The sequence below is a fragment of the Orcinus orca genome, chromosome 1 (assembly GCF_937001465.1).
Source record: "Orcinus orca chromosome 1, mOrcOrc1.1, whole genome shotgun sequence".
Classification (NCBI taxonomy): Eukaryota; Metazoa; Chordata; class Mammalia; order Artiodactyla; family Delphinidae; genus Orcinus; species Orcinus orca.
In genome coordinates, this window is record NC_064559.1 from 201,299,507 (window position 1) to 201,322,855 (window position 23,349).

The 23,349-nt window shown below is 53.7% G+C and overlaps 1 protein-coding gene across 4 annotated transcripts in view; it reads right to left on the bottom strand.

Annotated features, from left to right (window-relative positions):
- The window catches only part of KAZN (kazrin, periplakin interacting protein), a 1,133,108-nt gene that overhangs the window by 46,817 nt on the left and 1,062,942 nt on the right, over positions 1 to 23,349 (bottom strand). For all 4 annotated transcript variants that reach the window (XM_049696036.1, XM_049696026.1, XM_004272419.3 and 1 more), the window contains 5 exons: positions 20,759 to 20,895; positions 14,279 to 14,449; positions 6,534 to 6,723; positions 4,387 to 4,517; positions 1,199 to 1,249 (listed from right to left, as the gene is read on the bottom strand). In XM_049696036.1, the coding sequence (XP_049551993.1) occupies positions 1,199 to 1,249; positions 4,387 to 4,517; positions 6,534 to 6,723; positions 14,279 to 14,449; positions 20,759 to 20,895 (680 nt within the window). The remainder of the gene's footprint in view (positions 1 to 1,198; positions 1,250 to 4,386; positions 4,518 to 6,533; positions 6,724 to 14,278; positions 14,450 to 20,758; positions 20,896 to 23,349) is intronic.

Sequence of the window (23,349 nt, forward strand, 5' to 3'; positions counted from 1 at the left end):
ACGGCTGCTGGTGGGGTTTGTACTATCATTTCAATTCAGTTTGCCTACAGCCTTCCAGTGCTCGTGGAGGGCTTGCAGAATCGAGTCCACGCATGCTGCCACGGCTGACCACAGGGCCCATCCGGAGGGGGCATCGCAAGTGTATTAAGTTCACTGCGGAAAATGTCCCCTTGGAAAAGGGGGCATAGGAGAGCCGGGAAAACCAGGAAGGAGGAAATCTGAGCTTCATGTCAGCCAAGAGCAAGGACCCCAGACCTTAAGGCCCTGGACAAGAAGCAGGACTGGCCTCGGTAGAGTGGGGAGGCAGGGGTTTGGGTTCTAATCCCAGTTATGTCACTACCCACGGAAACGTGGAGAGCCCCCAGCCTCTCTGAGCCCAGGTTTCTCGTCTGTGACATGGGGGGATTGTTAATAATGACAAAGACAGTGATGATGATGATGATGTGATGTGGAGGAGGTCTTCCTGTCGGGGTAACTATGGGACTGGGGTGGTGTCTGCAGCAGAGCTTTGCAAACTGTCAAGTGCTTTATACAAAGATGCAGAGTGGTGTTATCGGTCAAAAAGGTGGAGGTTAGACTAGACTAATGGTTCCCCAAACCATGTCAGAATTACCTGAAATCCAGCCAACACCCCCCTCCCCCAACCTGGTGGATCAGAATCTCTGGGGTGAAGGGCCCAGGAATCTGCATTAGAAAAATCTTCACTGGTGGACCCTGATGCAGACGAGCAGTCCAGAAGACCAGCATGTGGGAACCCCAGGACTAGAAAGCTGATCTCAGAGACCCCATCTGACAGTCAAATTCATGTTGTTTTCCTCCCTACAGCCCCCTTCTCACTCTGAGGATAGAGTATTGAAAGGTTAAAAATGAATTTTAAAAAGTTTCCTGCAGCAAGGGGCCCAAAGAGCCCAGGGCCCACGTCATTAGCCTTTGGCTGCCAGGAGAAGACACTCTCCAGGGATGCGTGATGCACTTAGTAGGTCCACAGATCTAGAAGAGGACATGGAAGGGCAGACTCAGGTGCTGAGCCTGGCTGGGGCACTGACCCATGTGTGACCGAGGTAGTGGCTTAACTCCTCTCTGCCCTGGGTGGCCGAGTATGGACATGGTGGTGCTGAGGGCTGAGGAGGAAAAGGGTGAAGTCACGGTCAAGGTGGGGTGGAGGGAGGGCCTGAGTGGCCAGGGAAGGCACACCTACCTGTACAATGGGGTTGTGCAGGTTCTTCTGAACTGGGCCGGGACTGTCGCCCTGTAGCCAAAGGAGAAGAGGAAGATGAAACAGCAAAGACACGTAACACATGAGAGCAGAGGTGGCCTGTGGAGCATGGGGTTTTCTGTGGAAGGAAGCCATCCCCTAGGGACCGCCCTGCTTCTGTACTGGGGGATCCACCCTCCACCCCTGAAGTAGACACTTCCAAATGGCTCAGTGACGACACCTGGGGTTCATGAAGATGCTGCCAGGACCAGGGGTCCTGGCCAGAGGCCCTGAGATGCTCTCCTGCCTGCTCTGGCTTCTTGACCCCTAACACCCTCTGACCAACAAATCAGTCACTCAAAGTCTTCTAAGTTCCTCTCCCAATTGGTCCACAGAGTTAGAACTGAAGTTGGTTATACTTGGTGCTTTTCATAAAGAAGTATAATTTTATAGAAAAAATAAAAATAAAGAATTTTGGGACAGGAAAACTTGGGTGACTACCCATCCTCTTATTTCCCCCACGAACAACACAATGAATCTCTTATTTTGTGGAGGGCCAAAACAGGGCTCATTAGCCTGATTTACAGGTACACAGAGAGGTTCCAGACAGTCCAACATTATAGAGCTAATTAAAACCAGAGCTACAACTCAAATTCAAGACCGTCTGGTTCTCCCTGGTCTAGTGCTCCTTCCTGTGAGTGTACAAAAGCCCTCACCACATCCCAGAATCAGTCTGTCCTGCCTGGGGGTGGGTACCATAGATCTCTGGGATCACAAGTCATTACCAGGGAGACTCCTGGTGGTCACTTCCAGAATTGCAGGCAAAAGGCAAGAAATAAAGCATGTGTCACCTGAGCCAATGTCCATCAATCTTCTCCAGCCTCTCTGTGCTGAGTCCCCACCTCTGCTCTAAATAAGTGACTAGAGCATGAAAGGATGGGGAGGTCCTTACTCCAGGTCAGGCTGTTCCTGCTGGTACCAGGCCAAATGCCTGAGCACAGACGGTTACCCGGAGCTATTTTCAGGCTCTTCCTGGCTTACCTGTGTGCACATCTGTTGAGATGGGGGATGAAGGTGGTTGAGGGAGGGTGGGGATGGAACAAATGGTAGTTTAGTCTTTAGTCCCATCTCAAGGTTTGCAAACAGAACCTATTTGGCGGGCAGCTAAGGTAGGTTGGCCCTGTACAAGGCCATCTTTGCCAAATTTATGGGGAAGAGAATGAGGCCAGAGCCCACTGAAATGCCTATGTGTAGAAAACTGGCTTATCAAAGCACCCATTGCCTGGCACCAGGGCTCTGTGTAAAGTGAGCTTGGGAATAAATATGCCGGATCTGCTGCCTGTAGCCTCAGGTATGTGCCAAAGCCAAGTTGGGCAAAAGGCTAGGTCTGAGCCAGATGCAATTCAAGAGGCCTTTAAAGAACTCTTTCTGCAGAATGGACTTTCCAGCAGCATTTTGGCTGTCAAAGCTCCCGTGGGCCCCCCATGGGAAGACAAAGTATGGCCCTTGGGAAGGTATTCTCAGATGCTACAGGGTATCTGGCCCACACTAAGAACAAAGGGCACTGCTGGCTGTATGTACAGCTCAACAGTGGTCCCTCAGAACAAGAGAGTAACAGCAGAGGCCCCTCTACTGGCCCACCTTCCTCGTCTTGGTTCTGTCAGGACAGCCTTTGTCACCAGGGTTCTCTCCTGGGAACAAGAGAAGAACAGATTGCTTCCTTAAAGCCCCAGTTAAAACAGAATCCGAGCCCCGAGTGGGATTCAGGCCTGAAGTGACCTCCTCCCTGTCCTGACATGGCTTTGCGAGGCCCTGGCCAGCAGTGTCTGTTGTCCATGTCACCATGCTGAGGCAACTTACTTCAAATTTAGTCTTAGCTTTTTTTTTTTTTTTTGCAGTATGCGGGCCTCTCACTGTTGTGGCCTCTCCCGTTGGGGAGCACAGGCTCCGGACGCGCAGGCTCAGCGGCCATGGCTCACGGGCCCAGCCGCTCCGCGGCATGTGGGATCTTCCTGGACCGGGGCACAAACCCGTGTTCCCTGCATCGGCAGGCGGACTCAACCACTGCGCCACCAGGGAAGCCCAGTCTTAGCTATTTTTATTAAGTGCTCTTCATTGTTATTCTAGATTTGGAAAAAAAAATGCTTCCATTGGGATTACTAATATAGAATAGTTACTGATTTTTATCAATTGATATTCTACCAGTACCGTTCTGTACTTCTCACTATTAGTCTAATGGCTTTTCTGGTTATTCTCTTGAGGTTTTCCAGGTAGATAAACATCCCACTGGCAAGTAGTGGTTATCTTGTCTTTCTTTTGCACAATATCCACCTCATTTCTTGTTTCTTATCCATCTTGCTGGTTAATAAAACATTGACTGAGCTTTTGAGAAAGGCTTCCTGTGTGTCTGAGGACCCGACTCTACTGTGTCTTTAGGACGCGGCAGGGGCACCCTCTGGATTCTTAGTCGCATGATGGAACACGTGAAAAGTGGTTCCCACATCCTGACCCCAGTGTTTCACATTAGAGCCTTGATGTGGCGTCTTCCTGTCCTCAGATGCTTGACCCACCCACCTTCGTTCACCCCCTCGCTCCTGGGGAGCCTGTCTGTCCCACCAGCCATCAAGAGTTAGGTGGCTACGGACCTGTGCCTCTTGGTAGCTGGGACCCAGTATGAAATCAAAAAACTGTAATTAAGTAAGCAAAGCAAACACAACTTAGAAAAAATTCACCGGATGCCTCTCCAGAGGCAAAATGTGCAAAAACTCCTGGAGATTCAAAAAAAATCCAGCTCATTCCTGCAGGACCAAGAGCTGGCTCTACAGGGAAACAGGGGTGGTGGTGAGGTCCTGAGCCCTGGAAGGTATGGTCTGGGAGGAGAAGCCTACGGTCCCAGACATAGCCCACCAGAGATGAGCCCAGGCTGCTCAGACCCTGAGGCCGACCCAGGCCCGCCATCCTCTGGATTTTCCTTGCCCTCCCGGACACAAGGAGCCAACAGGCCTCATTTCTTTCTCTCCCCACATCCACCTCTTCTTGCAAAAGGAAAGAACAGAACAGGAAATGCCTTCGCCAGAATGCTTCCTGGGTGGACGAGAGGAAACAGCGGGTAGGTCTTCACCCCCTCCACTCCCACCCCTGTGGTTTCCGGGCGGGGCCCAAGGCCCAGGCCCTGCTGCTGCTGGCCTTACGTTGCAGAGGGAGTGCGTCCGGTGTCGAGGGGAGTTGATGTCGCTTGGCGTGGACGACCGGTCGCCTTCAGCGGCAGATGCGTCGGAGATGACGGAGGGCTGCCGGGAGTGGCAGGGGCTCACCCTGACCGCTGGAAAGCAGGGACAGCTGGTGAGTGGGGGATGGAGAGAATGTCCTTGCCTTCACTGACTTGCAGGTCAGTCCACCCAACGCCCCCATTATACAGATGGGAACACTGAGACATAGAGAAGAGACTTGCCCAGCTCTCCACCCCTCTATTTCACAGCCCCACGGGTCACCAGAGAGCCTCTGGATCCAATTAGGCCCCCTCCTAACCAGGGTGAAGAGGAAGGGGCAGAAGTCTCCAGGGGCCTCAGTGACTGTCCTCACAGTGCTCCAGCCACCTGGACGTTCCCTAGGCCTGGTGCAATCCTAACCCATGCTCAGTACCAGCTTCCCAAGAGAGAAGCCGTGAGGCTACCACCAGCTCCTCTCTTTCTCCCACCCCCTCACCGCACACCCGATCCGCAGCAGCACCTCCAAACACAGCCCCAAATCTGGCCACTTCTCTCCAGCCCCACTGCCACCACCCAAGCCCAGGCCACCACCGTCTCTTGCCTAGAAAACCATGGCGGCCTCCCAGAGGGCCTCCCTGCTTCCTCTCCTCACTGCCATGAGAGCCAGGCATCTGGTCTCTCTTTACCTCGGGGTAGATACGTGCGGTCCTCCTCCAAGCCGAGGGGATACAGCCCTGCCCACCCCACCAGCCTCGGCTCACGTCACAGCAGCTTTCTGATGGTGCCCGACACGCACCATCTCCCTCCTGCCTCACCCTTCGCTGGCCCTGCTGCCCATCAGGCACATCCTCAGCCTTCAAGTCTCAGCCTGTCCTGAGAGAAACCTCCCCCTATTATCAGCTCTCCCCACTGTCTTTTCTTTCCCAACAAAGCACCTGTTTTCCGTTGATTTCTCTCCCTGCACTGAATACAATCTGTAATCATTCTTTGTCAGTTTAGTTACATGTGTTTTCTGTCTTCACACCTACAATGCCAGCTTGATGAATGCAGGCAGTCTGGGTGTCTTAGCCATGTCCAACCCCAGCGCTCACGGCGCCTGGTGTGCAGTAGGTGCTTACTCAATAGTAGATGGATTCCTGGAAGCCCACCCAAGTCCCCCAGCAGAGTGCTCTCCTGTCTGCAGACGCTGGATGGAGGAAGCACTTTCTGCTCGACAAGACTGAGGACCTACTGTGTGCAGGCAGCATGTGAGCAGGGAGGGCTACATTACTGAGAAAGAAAATCCTTGCTGCCAATGGCCATATGGTCATACGGAGGAGCGTGGGGCTTTGGAGTCAGGGACTTGGGTTCCCAGCTAGGTGACGGCAGGACCCACAGGCTCCAGAAACCAGCTGCCTGTCTCCAACCTGCATCTGTCACACAAATGCGACCACTCACAGGAGGGACAGAAAATGGGGCCAAGTGGGCCGCAGATGTACAGAGGAGTTTGGGGCTTCTACTGTGGCCCATGGGTACAGATGCTGACCACAGGCTGGGCCCCTCTTCCCCTCGATGCCTGCAGCAAACACCCCTAACACTTATTTCTGCCCCTCCCACACATCCAGTGATTACCTGGAGCTGTCAATCAAGGAGCTCACACTGTCTCCTCTGCCAAAGGACGCCCATGTGACTTAGACTGGAGAATCAGTGCATCCACTGCCAGATACAGTGATTGGTCCAGAGGTAGACATGTGACCCTGGCTGGCCAATCAGAGTCCTTCTTTGGGATTTACTATACACACAGAGAAAGATTTCTCTTTCTCAAGACTTTTGAGCTTCAAGGGCCCTAAAAGCCTGAAACTGCTGGAGACTGTTTTCTGCTTTGTGAAAAGAGGTGGCCTAAAGATGAGGTCGAATGGAGGCAGGCAGAGCTGAGAGATGGAGAGAGTCAGACAGACCCAGGTATTGTCTGAACCTTGGTATCCAGCTATGCCTGAGGTCCATCTCTTAGACTTTTCAGTCCCCTGAGCCATGGCCTCTCCCCTACACCCCCCTAAAAGCAGCTATAGTGTGAATAAAGAGGCCGCCCCTCCCAGTGGGCCAGATGGCCTCCTGAGACACCCCTGGAGCTGTGGCTGGGCTGGACTCACCTTGCCGGTCCCCAGGGTGGGGGGGGTGTGAGTGGTAGAGAGTCTGCTGGCTCTGCCGGATGGCTGCGGTCAGTGGGAGGTCTGCCTGCACCACCCACTCCTGGTTGCCATTAAGCACCGTCTCGCCAGGCATGGCGAGTGAATGCCGCTTGGGGACATCCTTGGTCAGCGTGGCTAAGGACTGCTTGGCCTGGAGAGAGAGCCGGGGGACAGGAAGAAGACGACGTGATCAAGGGGACCTCTCGGCCTACTGCTTGGCCATTACCCGCCATCGTGAGAAAGCCACGAATCCAACCTCTGTGCCAGGGTGTCTCTGGCTCTGCACTGCGTGCCAATCAGTACCTCACATGAGGGTTTGCTTTGGGGTTAGTTACCCCTTAGTTCCTGCCAACACAAAGTGAGAACACAAAGGGGGACCGAGGACACACTTAGCACCCATTCTTTCGGGTTCTCCAAGAACCAGCTGGGATTTGAATGAGATGGTAAGAAAATGGTGTTTTGCCTTTCAGCACCTTACCTCCTCCCCAATTCAACCTCCGATGGCCCCTTCACAAGGTGCTGTGCAACACAGGCTGGGGATAGGGCAGCCCCCAACCTGGCTCTCAGGATCACATGAGAATACGTGGGACACAAGGAAACCCAGGGACAAGCGTGGGGCTGAGTTCTGGCAGGTGGGATAGAGAGCTCTTCCTTTCTCGGTCCTGTGCCTGAGGTCTCTCCCAGCTTTGGATTATGTCCCCCAGGGTATGGGGGGTTGTATTAGAAGTGATCTCAAATTATTGGGGGGAGAAAAAGGGTACATATTAGAAATGTATTAATGCATATTCTTTCTTTCATAGTCAATTTCCACTTCCGCACTAGCTCCCCAGGCTCATGTCAGGGGAGAGGGGGCACACGGGGCGGGGTCCAAGGGCCTCACACTGAGATTTCCAGTGAATCTGGGGGTCACTACAGATGGCAGAGCCACCATGAGTGCTGGCTTTGCCCCTAAAATGAACACGGATGAAATGGAAAAACCTCACCTCATCTCTCTCCTAGCTCCAGAACTTTCCATACTTCCCCCAAGGCCCTGGGCTCCTCCATGCAGAGCAGAGGTCCTTGAGAAAGAGATTCTAGCTGAGAAATGAAGTTCTTGACCTAAAGCCTGACATACCCTCATCACGTTGACCAGCTGTGTTATTTTAGACAAGTCACTGCCTTCTCCGAGCCTTACTTTCCCCATCTGTGTAATGAAAAGCCTAGACCAATCTTTAGGGCTCCCTCTAGCTCGGATACCCCAGGAGTCTATGAAATCACTCCCCTTCCACTGCCAGACCCCAGGGAATATAAACCCCTATGGCAGAGGGAGGCCGAGTTGGAGTCAGCCCCACCCCCAAGCCAGGTAATAATCTCTGGTTATTATCTGGTAGATAATCCCTGGTTTAGAAAAATACCATGTGCTCAGTGCAACAGCCCTGGGCTTGACAGAGGAGAAACCAGAAACTCAGAGAGGTTAAGTGACTTCTCCAAGTGTGCACAGCAGGCACAATGTCCAAGTTGGGGCCCAAGTCTGGGAGCCTGGGAGCCCCATGTGGTTTCTATGGTGCCCACGCTCCTCTGGGGCAAGGAAATAACCAGCACAAGTGATGCCGACTCTGAATCCGCGAGGCAGAGAGTGGGGCGCGGCTGGTCACCACGGGATCCCCAGCACCTGGCTTGGGGCTGGGCACATTCAGTGAAGCACTCAGTAAAGATCTGCAGAGGAAATGGAAGCAGGCTTCTGCCACGTCCAGGCGGACGGCCCAGGGAAGCAGCTCTGTTAGTTTACCACAGGAACGGTGCAGCGATCCTTCAGCAGGCTGGCTGTGTCTTGGAGCTGCCGCGTGCCTGCTGCAGGTCCAGTGTCACGGACTCATGTTTCCTGGACCACCGTATCTCACTCGGGACCACATCTGCTCTCCCCTCCAGGTGTCTGTGCATCTGGCCTCCGAGCCCTCCATCCTGGCACCGCTCCATGCGGGCAGCTGCCCCACTCCCTTGCTTCCTCCTGTCCAATCCATCTTGGCTGCCAGGAAGGTGGACTTGGGTGGGAAATGAGCGCCCAGTCGGTCTGCCATCATGCTAACTAACCCTCAGCTCTGCCCTCTTGCAGACATCCCCAGCCACACACGTGGAAAGCGCAGGCAAGTCCAAGTCGCCCACTGAAATAAGCAGCCCCTTGAGGCAGCACAGGAAGGCACAAGGAAGAGGCCTGGGCAGGACTGCTCTCCTGTCCGCACCTGGCTTCCTTCTTCCAGGTGGATCTCCCCTCGGTCTGGGCCTGAGAGCGGCACCTTCTAACTCAGCAGGCGGCTTGGCATCATCGCTGCCTGACAATGGGGAGGAGCCTACGGTTAGTCCTGCAGGATGGGGCAGGTGTGCCTGTGAATTCTGAGCACAGGAACCTCTCACAAACTGTCCACTCGTGAGTTTAAACCTCTGAGACAGAGCGAAACAGAGACGTGAACTGCAGACAAGGCACGTAAGGTCTAACTTAAAATACGTGCACGTACCCTCTGTCTCTCTCTCTGTCTCTCTCTCGTTGCTGCATTGAATCATCTTACTGTGACAGTCTGCACAGCATTTCTCTACTAATCTCTTCCATTAAATGCAACTCAATGCTGGGAGTTCCCTCTGCGCCTCCACCCCCTGCTGAGATCCCTGAGCCCGCAGTTTTGAGCTCCTGGGAATTGGAGAATTGGCTCAAACACCCTCATGTGACAAAAGTCAGACAGAACTGGGTTCAAACTCCACTTCCACTATTTGACTTGCTGTGTGACCTGCAGCAAGTTACTCCACCACTCTGAGCCTCAAGTCCTCACAGTAAGATGGGGAACTGAGAGGGGTTACTTTTATAGGTAAGTTGTGGGATGAGGTGGCCGGCACAGCGCCTCGGAGCCTAGGCTGTGGCACCCAACGGCCTGGGTTTGATCCCAGCTCTGCCACTTCCTAGCTGGGGGATCCTAAGAAAGGCCCCTCACCTCTCTGTGCCTTCATGTCCTAGTCTGTCTGATGGGGATAACATGGGTGCCATGGAGAACACTTAGCCGATGGTAAAAAAAAAAGCTCAATGAACGTTGGTGACTGCTATCATGAAACAGTTTCCATTTCACAAGTAGGAGTCAGACGTGGAATAATTCACATGAAAGCCCAGGATACTGTCTGGTCTATTGTCCTGTTCAAAAAGTAGCAGGCTGTTAGGATGACTTATGCCTCCCTGAGATCAGACAATCTGGGAAGTGGAAAGGGAGAGTGGCACGGGGGCCCTGCCCTCCCCCACCCTCAGGTTCCTAGCTGCCTGGAGGCCAGGATGTACTTCCAGTCAGAGAACAGGACTGGCCCCGGAGGGATGCTGTGAGTGCGGCTAAAGGGAACCCGTTACCGGCTTTCCATGGAATTTGAGCTTGGCTAGGGAACGTCTCTCCCGCCAAAGGCGGGGAGGATCCCGGGGCAGGAACCTTCCAAGCAAACACGAGAAGGGTCGTGCTCCCGTGGATTCCAGCTGCAGAGACGCTGCATCTGCACCAAAGGAGCATGACGCCAGCTACAAGTTGACTCCACCATCCTCTTCCTGGGCTTACTGGCCGTGACCCTGTCCCAGATCTCAGGCTGCAGTAGTCGCAGGTCCAGCATGGAGGTACCAGCATGAGCTGATGAGGCAATACTGGCTCCATACCATCTCCGACAACCGCAGGCCCGGGGGTGGAGGGAGGCTCTTGGGGGGCAATGTCGGGCTCGGGTGGGCCCTGACCTCATGTGTGTGGCCGGGGGTCTGAGCTCAGACCCAGTGTTCAGAGCTGGCTGTGGGCCAGGGCTGGTCTGCTGGGCCAGGATGGCAGTGGTCCGGGGCCGGGAGGTGTCCTTGTGTGGCCAGCTGGTTTCCTCAGAGAGAGGGCAGGAGTGGTAACAACCCAGAGCACGGCCGTTAAAAAACAAACCGCGATCACCCTTGACCCCTGCCGCTCGACCCTGCCTCTCGCTGGTCCCTCACCGCGCCCTACTCTTGCCTGGGCCTGTGGCGGCCGTCACTTTTACAGACGAGGAAACTGAGGCCCAGGCAGCTCAAGGACACAAAATGACTGGCTAGTGGACGGGACGTGGGGATCCACGACTCCTGGTCCCGGCGCAGCCTGAGGACAGGCTGGTCTCCAACATCAGTAACAACAGCTAACGTCCACTGAGTGTGGGTGGAGAGCCTGCCCCGATTTCCCGTCACCTCACCTCACAATCACCCCAGGAGGAAGGTCTTATACGTATGAACACAGGCTCAGAAAGGTTAAGTCACTTGTCAAAGATCACACAGCCAGGAAACGCAGGCCCCCAACTGGGGCTGTGTTAGAACTGCACGGCCAGGGCAGAGACAGACACTGAGACGAGGGAATCCCACACTTTACAGAGGAGTGGTTCGCAACCGGCGTGAATTCTCTCCCCCTCCAGGGAACACTGGGAAATGTCTGGAGACTTCATTCCCCACAGTTGGGAGGCACTACGGGCATCTCGTGGGTGGAGGCCGGGGATACTGCTGCACACCGCACAGCGCACAGGACGTCCCACAACAGACTTCTCCGGCCCCCAAGTGTCAACAGTGTTGAGGGTGAGAGGCCCTGTGTACAGTGTACATAGTAATGTAAGAACTGTCTCCCATTTTGGAGAACGTTGATAGAAAACTAGGTCACCAGGAACCAGGCTCCTGGGGGAGGGGGTGGACAGGACTAGCACTTGGGGGAAGCCTGTGATCTCGGGGCTGGCAGCCCTGTCTCCCGCCTGCTCAGTGACTGGAGAGGCCACTGGGGAAGGCCTGAGGGATGAGCGATGGCTGGTAAGGGGACGCACCTCCTTCAGGCCAGCATCTGGGTGTCCTTTCAGAGGCCTCCCATCACGGAGCACGGGGACTGCCCACCTCCCAGCTCTGCCTCTCAACCCTCTGGGCAGCTCTGGGTGAGCCTCCTGCACACCGAGCCTGTTTGCAAATCTGTAAAATGGGCACAACAAGAATATATAGCTCACTGGAGTGACCGCTAATGGATATGGGCTTCTTACTAGAGTGATGAGATTGTTCTGGAATTAGATAGTGGTGACGGTTGCACAACTTTGTGAATGTGCTAAAAATCACTAAATTTATGTCATAAAAGGACGGATTTTATAATATGTGAATTATATCTCAATAAAACGCATATTGAAAATTTTTTACTTAAACAAACAAACAAACCACAGGGTGGTCTCCACAGAGCCAGTGTGGCTACAGGAGTGAAACTGCTCCAGGTGTGGTAATGCCTAGTTCGGCCAGAAGTTGTTATCAGGAAGTGTCCCCTCCCCACGGGTTGCAGCCCATCAGCAAAGCACCAAGAGGGGTGTTTGCTTCTTGGGAAGCCAATGTCCTTCGACTTTTACTCGAGTGAAGCGGCCCTTTTCAGCTGCATAGGGTGTGTGGAGACCCAGCGGAGGCTGGGTTGGGGAGGGGTAATGCCTGAATTGGGGCAGGGCCTGCTCACCCCTCACCAGGGAGCTGCGCCATGGCTTCCGTGTTGTGGGCGGGTCACTTAAGAAATTACCTATCACCAGAGCCACAGCCAGAACTCCTAGATCAGGAGTAAGCAAGTGACCCCCAGATGGACCACTTGAATACCCTGTACTTGATCAGACTTTTGAAAACTGAAGCGAAATTCAGAGGGCAAAGGGTTTGGGTTCATCTCCCCCAGCAGGGGCCACTGAGTGGACCATTCCAGATGGAATCCTGGCTTCCCCACTCCCTGCGGCTGCCTTGGCTTCGGCCCATTTCCAAGCCTGGCCCTCCGCCTTCCCACTGCACTTGTGAGCTCCTGACTTCCTCCAGTGCACCCTGTGTGCTCAGATAGCCCGAGCTGCTTTCTGTTGCTTGCAACCCGAGGACCTCAGGCACACACGCAGGGAAGGTACCTTCCCTCTAGTCTCGTCCTGGCCAGCAGTGCAGTGAGGGGAGCTGGACAACACTGCCCGGAGCCGGCAGCCCTGGAAGCCTCCAGGCTGTGAAATTCTGCAGATGGCGGGCAACAGAGGGGACCTCCAGGTAAGTGGACACACACCAACACCGGGGCTCTCACAGGCTGTGCCTGTGCTGACATTACAGCAAACCCACCACCCTGAGCCGCAAACATTCACCTAACTAGTCACACTTAGCAGAGAGGCCTGATGCCTGCCAGAGGGAGGGGGCAAGAACCTGAGTTTCGCTGGCCAGAACTAAAGCAGGTCAAGTTATCTGGGCATGGTGAGAGTGGAAGCAGAGGTGAGCTGGCTCCCAATCCTGAAAGACCCCAGAATTCCCCAGGATGCTTGAGGTTAGTGGTCCATGGCAAGGAAGAGCCATCTGTCCATCACAGGACGCTGGGAAGACTTGGGAGAATGAAGGTCTCACCTCACCCTGCACTCCCTTCCGAGACTGTCAACTTGAAAGGTTTCTGTCTGGGCTGCACGTGGCAGCAGGGCCGCCAGCACCACCGACCCCACTGGTGGGAAGACCCCAGAGAGGAGACCCAGCAGCTGGAGCTTCCTCCAGCCTGGGCAGCTCTCACCACTAGGGGTCAGCATTGGACAAGGAGACCCAGGAGGCAGAGGGTGGGATTGTTGTTCCCAGGAGGGGCCCACAGATCCTGACTTGCCCTGGGTGACCCCTGCTCCTGAAGCAACTGACCATAGAAAACCTCCCTCTTGTCATATCATCACTCACCATGTACAGGCCGGGCTAAGTGCTTCTCTTGCATCATTTCATTGAAATCCTCACAAGAGCCCTATGGGATATATGCATTTACCCTTACTGACACTTGATGGAACTGAGGCCCAGACAGGGGAAGGGTCCTGCCCAAGGTCACACAGCTAGACAGCGATGGGGGCTGGATTCAAACCCAGAACCCATGGTGGTAACCACACCATGAGCCAGCATCAGTGCTGCAGAGAACGCTGAGTTCTCACTAAGAAACATGCGACTCCCCCCACCTTGGGAGTTCCCTACACACTCTCCTCCCAGCCACCACCACATTGAGCCATGGTGGTTTCAAAGGCCCTTTAAGCCACGAGCTCTCTAAAGTTGATCAAACATCTCTTGGGGAAGGCAGAGTGGGATAAAGACCCTCACCCCCACCCCAGGACCAGATAAAGGTCACTGAAGCTCAGAGAAGTTCAGTGAGCAGACCAAGGTTACACAGGAGCAGGTAGCACAGAACCCCAGGGCTCTGGACCTCAGTTCTGCTGACAGGCCAGGCCTGGAAACACCACCTAGACTCTCTGTCCCCACATGCAGGCTGCCCATCTCTGAGGAAAACACAGTGCATGTATTTTGAGGGATTTTTTGGATTAGAAAAAAACATTTTTTTCCTTGAGGACCCAAGTAATATAATAAGACTGATGAAAACAGGGGAAAAAAAAGGAAATAAAAGCCACTTGTGATCTTACTACCCAGAGATAACCAATATTAATTTTTTGGTATTTTTCCTCCCAAAGGCTAGTGGATGGTTTCCCAGCATCCCCACACGCTCGGCCCCAGTCAGGTGGATGAAGGGTGGTGTGGTTGCCATGACCAACCAGAGGGGTCATCCCAGACCCCGCCCCGGCCCCGGCCCCGCCCCGGCCCCGCCCCTGCGGACTCCACTCTGGACTCCCAGGTGAGCCCACGTGCACTCCCTGTCTCCCAGCCATGACATCACTTCCGGCAGATGCCCCACCAGGCCTGGGTGGGTGAGGGGGTGGGGTCTCACCATGGCCAGCTCCGCCTCCAGCTCCTTCATGCGGTTATCCTTGAGGTCCAGCTGGGAGCGCAGTGCCGTGGCGTGGTCCGTGGCATCCTTGGCTTGCCGCCGCAGCTCCCACTTCTCGCGCTCCAGCAGGTCCTTTTCCTTGGCCAGGGCTTTGACAGCGTCCTCGCTCTCCTGTGGGGAGAGGCCAGCGTTACAAGGAGTGCGGGGCGCGGGGTGCGGCCTACCCTGGGCCCAGAGGGCCTTGACCCCCCAGACCAGAGGAAGCGCAGGGAGGCCCCACAGCACCGCAGGTGGCCGGGCGCTCGGGCCCTGGAGGAAGAAAGCCCTGGGTTGGAGACTGGAACAGAGACAAACTGTTAGTAGATGCTCAGCCCTTTTTTTTCAATGGATACATGAGCAAACAAATGTCCTAGGTAAGTTCTTTGAACTTATCAAGTCTTCATTTCTCCATATTTAAAATGGAGGGGGAATCAATACTCCTCATTTCAAAGAATTGTTATAAAGACTCAATGACTTCATTTGAGGGAAATAGTTAAATGGAGCCGGATAAAAGTTAGGGTCATTAGTGGGTTTGGGCCTCTGTTCTGCTGTTTGGTAACGTGTGTGTCACAGGAAAACAGGGACAGAGGAGGCACCTGCAGCCCACCTGCCTTGGCTGCCACAGGGCCCTGCCACCATCCCACAGGGTCACAGCCGATGATGGGACAGGCTGGACCCCCAGCTAGCTGTGGTGTCTGAATGCAGCACAGTCCTCTGCCCGTCACCCCGGCCCCAGCTCCCAGCTGGTCCTCCTGCATAAGCTGTTTTCTCCGTGATGCTGAGGCGAGGGCCATGGTCTCCAGCTGTGCTGGTCCAGCAGAGCCAGCAGGCAAGGAACAGCCGGCTGGATCGGGGGCCTGACCTCTGTTGGCAAGAGCCAATTTCAGGACACCAGGCATCTTTCCCCCAGAGGAAAGGTCCCTGCAGGGGGCCCTGCCCACCCACCCAGCCACAGTCTTCCCATCCACCAAATCGAGAGCCCAACTCCAGGTCTCTGTGCAGCCTGGGACCGCGTTGAGAGGCAACCATCCTGCCTTGTCTAACAGCCCTGTCACCGAAGGCCTGAATTCCAGATGGCCAGAGACTAGGAGGCCAAGGTCTGGCCCTTTCTGCATGGCTGTCACAGAGCTGGAGCTATGGCTTAGGTTCCTGGGAAAGAGAGTGAGTCTGGGTCGAATCCTGGCTTTGCAAGAACAAGCTGCAATAACTGTCGTGCCTCAGTTTCCTCGTCTGTAACACGGGATCACGGCACCCATCCTTGAGGGCGTTATTGTGAGGACTGGATGAGATAATCCAAGTTTAGAGCTCAGAACGGTGCCAGGGACACAGCAGGTGCTCACTCATGCACTCAGGACGCTGCTCAAATGTCTCCCAGAGGCCTTCCCTGACTATCTAGCTAAGAAAGCAGCCTCAGCTGTTCCCAATCTGTTTCTCATACTGGTACCAGATACTGGTCATTCAACCAGTATTCGTGGATGCCACCAGCAGGCACACACCAGAAAAATCCCTGTGCCCGAGGAGTTGCACACTCTAGGTCATCGGCAGACACCCGGGTGGCAGAACAGCAGCCCGGCAGACAGCAGCCAAGGAACACTGCTGAGTAAGAGAAAGAGTGTTGGTAGCTGCTGTGACTGACTCCAAAGGCCGTCCCAGGACAGCTCTCCCAGCTGCGGTGAGTGGAGGACACAGGTGTCTGTGTCACCAGCCCCAGGCTTCTCAGTGTAGTCTAGAGGAGGTGGTGTGTGTGTCAGGGAGATGATTCCTTCCAGGACGTGTCTCCTAGGGGTCAGGGTGCCTGGGTGTGAAGTCTCAGCTCCATCCGCTACAAGCTGTGTGACACTGAACAAGTAATGCAGCTTCCCCAAACCTCAACCACCTCATCTATGAGAGAACGACACTATCACATCCCAGGGTGATGGTCAGAAGAGACTGGTAATGCGAGATGCAAAGCAAAAGATGGCACTATAGCAAAAGCCCGGGCAAAGCTGTACTCTCGGGTTCTGGAAGCAAGGCTTTCCGCAGAGGGGCACTCCACCGCTAGTTATTTCTCTTCTCCTTTCTCTTTGAAGCTGTCTTCAGGTGGGGTCAGTGCAACAGCTGACAGGTATGGCCTCCTGGGTCACATGTGGACCAGCCAGCTCTTTCCCCTGGAGCTGGGGACCACGTCCCAGCATCTACCCTCAGCACCTAGCAGCAAGCCTAGATCCTGGAATGTCCCATGAAATGAAGTGTGTGGATCAGAACCACTGAGAGTTGGCTGGTGTACAAGTGGCTGCCTACCACATACCCCTGAATTAGGAAGAAGGTCCGCTAGGACCCCCAGGATCATTTTTGTCTCTGTGTCTCTTTGCAGTCAGTAGCTCCACTAGTTGTGAGCAGACTGAGGGTTCCAGGCTGGGGGGAAAGGCTGTAGGTGCTTTCAGCCTTGGTGAAAACTCTGACACCCCCTCCATGATCACATCTCTGGCAGCAGGAGTGCAGGTCTCAGTAGCAACTGTCACGGAACGTTCTGTACACATGTCAAGTATGGTGCTGAGGTTTCAGATGCATTATTATATTTAAACAAGCGCCTGTGAGGCAGGGTCTATGATTATCTCTGTTTTACAGATGAGCAAACTGAGGCCAGAGAGGTAAAATAACTTCTGCAGCCCCGCAGATAGTGTGGTGGAGGTCTTAATCCTTGCTGGCAGTGGTGGCAGGAAAGGAACTGAAGGAGACCTGCCTGGGGCGTTGAAACCTGACGGGGATCAAGGTGGCCGGAATTTATGAAGGAAGGACTCGGCCCAACTGTTTGGGACCCTGGATGCCAACCTGGGAGCTGAGGTCCCTCTGGCGACTTGACCTAAGTCAGTTTTCGCCTCCGTAAAAGGGGGATGATGGGGACAATCATACCTCATAGGGTTGCTATTAAAAATAGCAAATGTAAAGAGATTAGGACCAAGCCAGCATACAGTAAGTGCACAATTAATGTTTGCCATTATTAATATTATCCTGTGTCAGGTGGTGACAGGCGGTCTCTAAAGGTGGCCATCGTCATTGTCATTGTTAGGGTGCTTATCTAAACGGAGCCATCTTTTCTGATCCGCTTAGCTTTTTGTCAGCATCACATTCCATTCATTCATTCATTCATTCATTCATTCATTCTTTCATTTATGCCTTGCAGCTTGCAGGATCTTAGTTCCCTGGCTAGGGATTGAACCCAGGCTACAGCAGTGAAAGTGTGAAAGCGCCAAGTCCTAGCCACTGAACCACCAGGGAATTCCCGCCTGTTTGCTGTTCTGATCTGAATCTGTCCTCCTTCAAGGTGCACATTCTCAGGGAACGCTTCCCCCACCCCCGGTTCCTGGACCGTCTGGGACCCTCGGACCCCCGGAGAGGGTCCTGTCTGGGTTAATTTTCCGCATGGTTCTTGCTGCTTCACTGAGACTCTACCACCCTCCCAGAGGCAGGGCCCATGACTGGGGTCTGTGTGCGGTCAGCCAGGACCCGCTCCTGCCTGGCCAGAGGCTTCCTGAGAGCAGGTGGCTGTGTACTTCTCCGGGTTTGCCAGGGGGACCAACACCAGGCAGTGGTAGATAGATGAGAGACCCACAGAAGGGCCCTGAAACCCACTGTGGAATTTCCATGATCAAATGCCTGACTCTGAATCCCCCAGAGGCAATAATAATAATAATAATAATAACAACAATGACAAGCATTTTTCCCCTGGCATGCTTTCTGTGTACCAGAAACTTTAGTGCTGACAAGGCTGGGCTCTGAGTAGTTGCGATCATTATCCCGGTTTTAGGAATGAGGCCACATGGCTAGCAAGTGGCAGAGGTGAGAGTCTAACCCCCTGTCTGGTCTTAACCACTGTACCACCCTGCCTCCCAGGCCAAGTGTGATGGTTACTTTTTTTTTTTTTTTTAGTGGTACACGGGCCCCTCTCCATTGTGGCCTCTCCCGTTGCGGAGCACAGGCTCCGGACGTGCAGACCCAGCGGCCATGGCTCACGGGCCCAGCCGCTCCGCGGCATGTGGGATCTTCCTGGACTGGGGCACGAACCCATGTCCCCTGCATCGGCAGGCGAACTCTCAACCACTGTCCCACCAGGGAAGCCCACGATGGTTACTTTTATGCGTCAACTTCACCAGACCATGGGGTGTCCAGCTTTTTGGCCAAACATCATTTCTGGGTGTGTCTGTGCGGGTTTTTGGATGAGATTAACGTTTGAACTGGTAGACTCAGTAGCTCGCCTTCCGCAGTGGCGGGGGCTGGGGGAGTGGGCATCATCCGATCCGTTGAGAGCCCGAATGGAAAGTGGAGGAAGGGAGAAGTTGCTTTCTATCTGAGAGTTAAGCTGGGACATGGGTCTTCTGCCCTTGGATGGAACTTACAAGTCGGCTCTCCGGCTCTCTGGCCTTTGACTCAAACTCGATGACACCACTGGCTCTCTAGCTTGTAGAAGGCAGATCACAGGACTTGTCAGCCTCCACAATCATGTAGGCCAATTCCTTCTAATAAATCTTAATATATATATATTACTTCTCTGAAGAGCCCTAAAACACCAAGGAAGCTGATGATCTGAGGACGAGCAGTGTCAAGGACAAGGTCAGCCCGGTGCCCCTCGCGCCTGGGGCCAGCAAATCACCAAAAGCAGGTATGGCTGTGGGCTGGTTGTCTGGCCCCTGCCCTGTGTCCCCTCCCCTCAAACAAACAGGTCTCCCTATTGATGGGCATGGGGTTACTCAAGTAAAGGTTCTCCCTGCCTCACCTGCTGAAGAAGGACCAGGCTCCTGGGACCTGCTACGGGCCCTCCAGCTGGAGAAGGAGAAAGGTTGGAGGTGGACCAAGAGAGAGGCAGGTGGTGCTATAGTCTGAATGTTTGTGTCCTGCCAAAATTCATATGTTGAAATCCTAACACCTAACGTGATGACATTAGGAGGTGGGGCCTCTGGGAGGTGCTTAGGTCATAAGGGTGGAGCCTTTGTGAATGGGATTGATGCCCTTATAAGAGACCCCAGAGAGCTCCCTTGTCCCTTCTGCCAAGTGAGGACATGGCAGGAAGTCTGCGACCCAGAAGAGGACCAAGAAAGCAGGGAGCCGGGGGTTCCCTTTCCTCCTCTCTGCTTCCACAGGTTGTTGACTTAATGCCACACTCTGTCTGCAAGTGACAGGCCCGGGGAGGCCAACTTCTAGGGACCCAGCTCACCTACTGTGGAAGGACAGGCAGGGGAAGCTGGGGCCCTGCTGCTCAGGGCTGGCACCCAGGGCACCAAGAGCTCCAGACCAGGCAGAGGCTGTGGGTGCCTGGCCCAGGGAGCTCCCCCGGGGCTGTTTACATCCTGGAGAGGAAGGGATCTGTATACTTGGGAGGTGAGAGGGCAGGTCACTGGTAAACACCAAAGTGGGCCGTGGGGCTGAAGCTTTTAAATTCAAGTGCCACCTCTGACAGTCTAGCTCAGAGGGAACACGCGTGAATGCACTCATGCAACCAGGCCACCAGCCACTGGGAGAACCACTCAAACCTCCCACGGCCGAGGAAACTTAACGAGCTTCCCACCTCCGTTTTCCCCACGGAGTACATGCAAACCTTGGTCATAGCTGTTGTCATGTGGTATGATGTACTTGAAGGGCAGTTTTCAACAGTCTTTCCGCCCCGCTCACCAGAGGTTACAACTCTCTCCCTGCAGACACAGCAGCTTACTAAGGCCTGCTTCGTTGTGGGGACTGACTCTTTTTTCTTTAAGTTTTGGGACCCTCTTCAGCATGACCACAGCACATATACCAGACAGATATTTACTGAACCAAAGTCCTTGGTCATCTGACCAGAAACTCCTACTCACCCCACAGAGCCCAACCTGTATGTCACCACCTCTGTGAAGCCTTCCAGGACTCTCTCCCAGGAGGCATAATTTCCTGCTGTCTCATTGTTCTCCCCAGCCCTTTCTTCACACTCTCATTATGGTACTATTAGTAAGACACAGAGCTGACAGTCACTGAGCACTTAGCATGCACTAGGCGCTATGCTGAATGCCCTGTATCCATCATCTCATACGGTCCTCATCACAGCTCTGCAAGGTCTGCACCATGATCACTGTTTTGCAGATGAGGAAACTGAGGCTCTGAGAGGTTAAGGGAGATGCCCAAAGGCACACACGTGGGAACCGGGATCTGAACCCAGGCTAGCCGGAATCCAGAACGCACACTGTCACTGACTGCGCTTTCCTGTCCAGGCTGGTTTGCCCAGGAGACATGGAGCCGTAACTAGGGGCTGTGCCTGTTCATCTCAGCGCCCAGACCTGGGCCTGACAAGGGGCCTCCCCAAGTGAGCATAAGGGGACACGAGCAGTGCATCTGTGTTTTGAGATTCAAGGCCAGACCCTGTGCCGGGTGGGGGAGGGGCAGTAATGAGGGGGCTGGTGGGTGGGGGAGGGGGAGGGGCGGGGGCTGCGTGCTGACCTTGCGGTGCTGCTCGTAGTTGCGGATGAAGTCGCGCAGCTGCTCCTCACGGCTCTCCAGCGTGGCATACAGCTGCTGCATCTGGCTCACCAGGTCCGTCTTTTCACCCTTTAGGCGCTTTCGGTCGGCTTTCATGGCTGGGGGACAGAGAACCGAGTTAGTTAGTTCCCGAGATCCTAGCTGCCTGTCACCCCAAACGCTGAGAAGGGACCCCGTCTCCTTCCCTTTTATGAACAGACGAGGAAACAGGGTTCAGAAAGAGGAAGTTTCTCTCCCAGGCTCCTATGTTACTCAGTGGCATTCCCCAGATTCAAACCTAGGCCCTCCTATCCCTAGAGTCCCAATTCTCATTTCTCAGCTTTACTGACCCAGCCAGGGGAGCAAGTTCTTGACTGAATGTCTGTCCCTGCCCTGAACTGCCTAGGTCCACAGAAGGAAAGAGCTGGAGGCCTGGTGAGCTTGTGACCCCCCTGCTCCCCCATCGCTAATCACGGCGCAGGAAGCTGATGGGATCCTTTACTTCCTGCTGAAATGAAATCCCAGGGCCCAGTCTGAGCCCAACAGAACTCAGCCCAGCCCAACAGTCCACTGTCTGCTCCATCTCCTTCACAGGGAAAAGTGTTGGATTAAAAACACACAGCAAGTTATGACACCAAAAGTATGAGTAACAGGAGAAAAAACAGATACACTGGACTTCATCAAAATTAAAGACTTTTGTGCTTCAAAGGACACCATCAAGAAAGTAAACAGTGCAAGGAATGGGAGAACAGATTTGTGAACCATATATCCGATAAGGGGCTTATATCTGGAATATATAAAGAATTCTTACAATTCAATAATAAAAAGACAAATAACCCAATTAAAAAAATGGGCAGAAGATCTGAACAGACATTTCTCCAAGAAATAGCCAATAAGCACTTGAAAAGGTGGTTTACATAATTAGTCATCAGGGAAATACAAATCAACACCACGATGAAATACTACTTCATACTCACTAGAATGGCTAAAATATAAAAAGAAGACAGTAACAAGTGTTAGCGAGGATAAGGAGAAACTGGAATCTTCATACACTGTTGGTGGGAATGGAAAATGGTACAGCCTCTGTGGAAAACAGCTGACAGTTCCTCAAGTGATGAATCATAAACTTCCCCTATGATACAGCAGTTCCACTCCTAGGTGTATATCTAAGAGAACTGAAAACGTATGTCCACACAGGAACGTGTGTACATATGTTTATAACAGCTGTAATGCTGAAACAACCACATGTCCATCAACTGATGAATGAATGTTTAAAAATGTAGTACATTCATATAACGGTAGATTATTTGACAATAAAAAGAAGTAATGATTCATGCTACAATGGGATGAATCTTGAAAATATTATGCTATGTGAAAGAAGGCAGTCACAAACGGCCACGTGCCGTATAATTCCATTCAAATGAAGTGTCTAGAATAGGGAAACCTATGGAGACAGAAATTAGACTAGTGGTTGCCTTGGGCCGGGGGCCGGAGATATGGAGGTGTGGCCAAAGGGCATGATGAAAATATGCTAATATTGATGTACATCTCTGAATATAATAAAAACTATTGAATCACGTACTGTAAATGGGTGAGTTGTATGCTGTGTGAATTGTATCTCAATAAAGCTGTCACACAGACATACAGACACAGACACACAGACATGGTGCCCCGTGTTCCACACAGCCTCCTGGCAGCAGTGTGGCTTTTGCTCCCTCCGGACTCTCCTCACGGCACTGGCTCTGTACAGAAGGGAGTGGAGACGGGCAAGCCTGGGCTTGTGCAGGGCGGGTCCCACTGCCTTCCCCAGGGTCCCCAGAACTCCATCCCCTCCCCCCTCTGTGGAGAGAACACTGAGGAAGGAACTGTGGAGGCGGTGGGGAGGGGGTAAAGCAACTCCTTGGCTCTGGAAGCTTCCAGCCTGAGAAGGCACAGAGTGGTTAAGTAATTTGCCCAGAGTCACAGAGCCACATCTGACTCCAAGGCCCAAACACTTGACCCTACATTATGCTGCCACTACAGAGAAGCCCCCAAACCCCAGAGGGTCCCAGCCCCACGGCTAGCTGAGGGCAGTGATAGGGGGCAGGCAATGGCGGTGCCACCCCATCTTGCCCCGGACAGTGAACCTGCAAACTCAGCCTCTGATATGAAAAAGTATGGCATAAGGACCGAGGACCCTGGGCTCTGGCTCAGTGCCCGACATAAGCTGCATCTTCACCCCCTACCTCCACCCAGCACCGCCCTGTAGAACAGGGTAGAGGAAGGTGAGCTGGGGCAGTGTCGTCACGTGCAAGGAGCCCTGGGGAGACCCCTGCAGTGGGGACCGCAGGTCTTGGGGGGCCCTTTAAATTCCAGCTTTGCGCTTCCTGGCTGCTGCAGCTGGACTTGTCCCCTTCATGGCCAGCTTGGCTGGGCAGCAGCTTAGGTCACCGTGGCCGGAATTCCAGGCCTGACTCTGGGCTGGACCCTGCCAGGCTGCGGACCGAGAAAACACGAAAGCTGAATCTCGCGACATGATGCCAGGTGAAGGTCATTTAACAACGAAGACAAGGTGCCTCTGGAACCATGGCGTG